The sequence below is a fragment of the Dendropsophus ebraccatus genome, chromosome 11 (assembly GCF_027789765.1).
Source record: "Dendropsophus ebraccatus isolate aDenEbr1 chromosome 11, aDenEbr1.pat, whole genome shotgun sequence".
NCBI lineage: Eukaryota > Metazoa > Chordata > Amphibia > Anura > Hylidae > Dendropsophus > Dendropsophus ebraccatus.
Genome location: NC_091464.1, coordinates 97869624 through 97874520, shown reverse-complemented (window position 1 = coordinate 97874520; position 4897 = coordinate 97869624). Strand labels below are relative to the sequence as shown.

At 68.2% G+C, this 4897-nt stretch overlaps 1 protein-coding gene across 2 annotated transcripts in view; it reads left to right on the top strand.

Moving 5' to 3' along the window:
- The window catches only part of POLQ (DNA polymerase theta), a 32428-nt gene that overhangs the window by 252 nt on the left and 27279 nt on the right, over positions 1–4897 (top strand). Inside the window, exons 1-5 of one of the 2 annotated variants that reach the window (XM_069944692.1) lie at positions 28–97; positions 2025–2579; positions 2780–2962; positions 3089–3219; positions 4543–4699. In XM_069944692.1, coding sequence (XP_069800793.1) covers positions 2132–2579; positions 2780–2962; positions 3089–3219; positions 4543–4699 — 919 coding nt within the window. In that variant the 5' untranslated portion in view covers positions 28–97; positions 2025–2131. Of the gene's footprint in view, positions 1–27; positions 98–2024; positions 2580–2779; positions 2963–3088; positions 3220–4542; positions 4700–4897 lie in introns of those variants that run through there. The other variant, XM_069944691.1, reaches the window with a different exon arrangement.

Genomic DNA, 4897 nt, shown 5'->3' with positions numbered 1-4897 from the left:
GTAACGGGCAAGCGGCCAGTACTGTCACGTGACGGCTCCTCTTTTATAACTAGCTCTGTGGCTGCTGTACAATCACGGGCGCGGGGCATGCTGGGAGGTGTAGTGGTAGGGGCGGAGTCATGCTGGGAGGGGTAGTGGGGGGGGAGGCATGCTGGGAGGGGTAGTGGGGGGGGAGGCATGCTGGGAGGGGTAGTGGTGAGGGGGGGAGTCATTCTGGGAGGGGTAGTGGGGGGGGGAGTCATGCTGGGAGGGGTAGTGGGGGGGGGGAGTCATGCTGGGAGGGGTAGTGGGGGGGGGGAGTCATGCTGGGAGGGGTAGTGGGGGGGGGAGGCATGCTGGGAGGGGTAGGGGGGGGGGAGGCATGCTGGGAGGGGTAGTGGGGGGGGGGAGGCATGCTGGGAGGGGTAGTGGGGGGGGGGAGGCATGCTGGGAGGGGTAGTGGGGGGGGGGCATGCTGGGAGGGGTAGTGGGGGGGGAGGCATGCTGGGAGGGGTAGTGGGGGGGGGAGGCATGCTGGGAGGGGTAGTGGTAGGGGGGGCATGCTGGGAGGGGTAGTGGGGGGGGGAGGCATGCTGGGAGGGGTAGTGGGGGGGGAGGCATGCTGGGAGGGGTAGTGGGGGGGGGAGGCATGCTGGGAGGGGTAGTGGTAGGTGGGGAGGCATGCTGGGAGGGGTAGTGGTAGGTGGGGAGGCATGCTGGGAGGGGTAGTGGTAGGGGGGGAGGCATGCTGGGAGGGGTAGTGGGGGGGGAGGCATGCGGGGAGGGGTAGTGGGGGGGGGAGGCATGCTGGGAGGGGTAGTGGGGGGGGGGAGGCATGCTGGGAGGGGTAGTGGGGGGGGGGAGGCATGCTGGGAGGGGTAGTGGGGGGGGGGAGGCATGCTGGGAGGGGTAGTGGGGGGGGGGGGGGGCAGGCGGGGGGGGGTAGTGGGGGGGGGGAGGCATGCTGGGAGGGGTAGTGGGGGGGGGGGAGGCATGCTGGGAGGGGTAGTGGGGGGGGGGAGGCATGCTGGGAGGGGTAGTGGGGGGGGTAGGCATGCTGGGAGGGGTAGTGGGGGGGGGGGAGGCATGCTGGGAGGGGTAGTGGGGGGGGAGGCATGCTGGGAGGGGTAGTGGGGGGGGAGGCATGCTGGGAGGGGTAGTGGGGGGGGGAGGCATGCTGGGAGGGGTAGTGGGGGGGGGAGGCATGCTGGGAGGGGTAGTGGGGGGGGGAGGCATGCTGGGAGGGGTAGTGGTAGGTGGGGAGGCATGCTGGGAGGGGTAGTGGTAGGGGGGGGGCATGCTGGGAGGGGTAGTGGTAGGGGGGGGGCATGCTGGGAGGTGTAGTGGTAGGTGGGGAGGCATGCTGGGAGGGGTAGTGGGGGGGGGGAGGCATGCTGGGAGGGGTAGTGGGGGGGGGGAGGCATGCTGGGAGGGGTAGTGGGGGGGGGAGGCATGCTGGGAGGGGTAGTGGGGGGGGGGGAGGCATGCTGGGAGGGGTAGTGGGGGGGGGGGAGGCATGCTGGGAGGGGTAGTGGGGGGGGGGGAGGCATGCTGGGAGGGGTAGTGGGGGGGGGGGGAGGCATGCTGGGAGGGGTAGTGGGGGGGGTAGGCATGCTGGGAGGGGTAGTGGGGGGGGGGGAGGCATGCTGGGAGGGGTAGTGGGGGGGGGAGGCATGCTGGGAGGGGTAGTGGGGGGGGAGGCATGCTGGGAGGGGTAGTGGGGGGGGAGGCATGCTGGGAGGGGTAGTGGGGGGGGGAGGCATGCTGGGAGGGGTAGTGGGGGGGGGAGGCATGCTGGGAGGGGTAGTGGTAGGTGGGGAGGCATGCTGGGAGGGGTAGTGGTAGGGGGGGGGCATGCTGGGAGGGGTAGTGGTAGGGGGGGGGGCATGCTGGGAGGTGTAGTGGTAGGTGGGGAGGCATGCTGGGAGGGGTAGTGGTAGGTGGGGAGGCATGCTGGGAGGTGTAGTGGTAGGGGGGGGGGCATGCTGGGAGGTGTGGTGGTAGGGGGGGCATGCTAGTCTCATTGGGTCTTGTTTCCTCCTCAGGTCCGGCGTCCCCCCACCTCCACGCTCTGACATTATGACATCACCTGCTGGAGGCGGGGCTTATTAGTCTCTGTTCTCCAAGCGTTTAGGTGATAATAAGTCACAGGATGCAGAAGCCGCTCAAATTTCCGGGCACTAAACCCGACCTGACCGCCATCTTGTTTGGAGGATTTTCGGCTAAGGAAACTGATCCCAACATGGCGGCATCCAGCGTGAAAGGAGTTCTGGGGCCGCACAGCGGCCGCAAACGCATCCGTCCACGCTCCCTGTCTAGCCCGGGGTCTGAGGACTCATCCAGTCCCTCTAAGAGAGCCCCCCGCCAGCCCCGACCACTGCCCACCAGGACATCACCCAGACTGCGCAGCAGAGATACAGGTGGCGCCAGAGAGGCTGCAGATCCCAGCAAGGATTACATCCTGTTCAGCCCAGCGCACCAGGCCTCCATCCTGGAGAAGCGGAACCAACAGCAGCCGAGCACCAACCTGTCCGTCTCTGTGCTGGCGCCCCCGTCTGGTCTGGAGCGGTCACTGCTGGACGCCAGCCTGTCTGTCACCGGTGAGTGAGCTGAGGAGCCACCACATCAGGCGCAATTACACACCCATTCGTATTACATGTATCATCCACTCCTTGTGCTCTGGGGGTGGGGGTCAGAGGTCAGCGTGTCCCCTCCTCGTGGTCTGGGGGTGGGGGTCAGAGGTCAGCGTGTCCCCTCCTTCTGATCCACTAACCTCATTGCGTCTCTGTTGTCCCCGCAGGATCGGGCCTCCACATGGCGATGCCAGCTGGTCTGGAGGACAAGCTGCTGCTGGAGAGCTGGGGTCTCCCCCGTGCCGTCCTGGACAGGTACGCTGGCCTGGGGGTGCGGCAGATGTTCGAGTGGCAGGCGGAGTGTCTGATGCAGGGCCGGGTCCTGGAGGGCAAGAACCTGGTGTATTCTGGTAAGTGCAGTCCGCCCCCGCTTACCGTCTCTTATTGTGAGTGTATAAGGATTCCTGGTATTATGGGGGAGGGCACCTAGTCTGCTGTGACCCCATCCCTCCCACTGACCCGACCTCTGTCCTCAGCTCCTACAAGTGCCGGAAAGACGCTGGTGGCTGAACTGCTGATCCTCAAGAGAGTCCTGGAGACCCGTAGGAAAGCCATCTTCATCCTGCCCTTCGTCTCTGTCGCCAAAGAGAAGACATTTTACCTGCAGGTAACATTTTAGTGTGGCCCTAACGAGCAGGAGGTGCGGGGCTACACCGGGCCCCTGGAGGGAGGGAGGTAGGTGCGGGGCTACACCGGGCCCCTGGAGGGAGGGAGGTAGGTGCGGGGCTACACCGGGCCCCTGGAGGGAGGGAGGGAGGTAGGTGCGGGGCTACACCGGGCCCCTGGAGGGAGGGAGGTGCGGGGGCTACACCGGGCCCCTGGAGGGAGAGAGGTGCGGGGGCTACACCGGGCCCCTGGAGGGAGGGAAGGAGGTGCGGGGCTACACCGGGCCCCTGGAGGGAGGGAAGGAGGTGCGGGGCTACACCGGGCCCCTGAAGGGAGGGAGGTGCGGGGGCTACACCCGGCCCCTGGAGGGAGGGAGGTGCGGGGGCTACACCCGGCCCCTGGAGGGAGGGAGGTGCGGGGCTACACCGGGTCCCTGGAGGGAGGGAGGTGCGGGGCTACACCGGGTCCCTGGAGGGAGGGAGGTGCGGGGCTACACCGGGCCCCTGGAGGGAGGGAGGTGCGGGGCTACACCGGGCCCCTGGAGGGAGAGAGATGCGGGGGCTGCACCGGGCTCCTGGAGGGAGGGAGGTGCGGGGGCTACACCGGGCCCCTGGAGGGAGGGAGGTGCGGGGCTACACCGGGCCCCTGGAGGGAGGGAGGTGCGGGGCTACACCGGGCCCCTGGAGGGAGGGAGGTGCGGGGGCTACACCGGGCCCCTGGAGGGAGAGAGGGAGGTGCGGGGCTACACCGGGCCCCTGGAGGGGGAGAGGTGCGGGGCTACACCGGGCCCCTGGAGGGGGAGAGGTGCGGGGGCTACACCGGGCCCCTAGAGGGAGGGAGGTGGGGGGCTACACCGGGCCCCTGGAGGGAGGGAGGTGGGGGGCTACACCGGGCCCCTGAAGGGAGGGAGGTGAGGGGGGTACACCGGGCCCCTGGAGGGAGAGAGGTGCGGGGGCTACACCGGGCCCCTGGAGGGAGGTGCGGGGCTACACCGGGCCCCCGGAGGGAGGGAGGTGCGGGGCTACATCGGGCCCCTGGAGGGAGGGAGGTGCGGGGCTACATCGGGCCCCTGGAGGGAGGGAGGGAGGTGCAGGGCAACATCGGGCCCCTGGAGGGAGGGAGGGAGGTGCGGGGCTACACCGGGTCCCTGGAGGGAGGGAGGTGCGGGGCTACACCGGGCCCCTGGAGGGAGGGAGGTGCGGGGCTACACCGGGCCCCTGGAGGGAGGCTGCCTCCCCTGTATATTGGCTGACAGTGCCGCTCTCATCCCTGGTCTGTAGTCGCTGACCACCTCTTTTCCCCATTGTGTTGTCTTCTTTTTCAGAACCTGTTCCAGGAGGTGGGGGTCCGGGTCGGTGGGTACATGGGCAGCTCTGCGCCAGCCGGCGGATTCACCTCTCTGGATGTTGCTGTCTGCACCATTGAGAAAGCAAATGGACTGGTGAACCGGCTGATCGAGGAGGACAGGATCAATGTGCTGGGTGCGGCCTGAGCTCTGGGTCCCCTCATGTGATGACGGGTGTTGGGGTGCCCCTCGTGCACTGATGACGGGTGTTGGGGTGCCCCTCGTGCACTGATGACGGGTGTTGGGGTGCCCCTCGTGCACTGATGACGGGTGTTGGGGTGCCCCTCGTGCACTGATGACGGGTGGTGGGGTGCCCCTCGTGCACTGATGACGG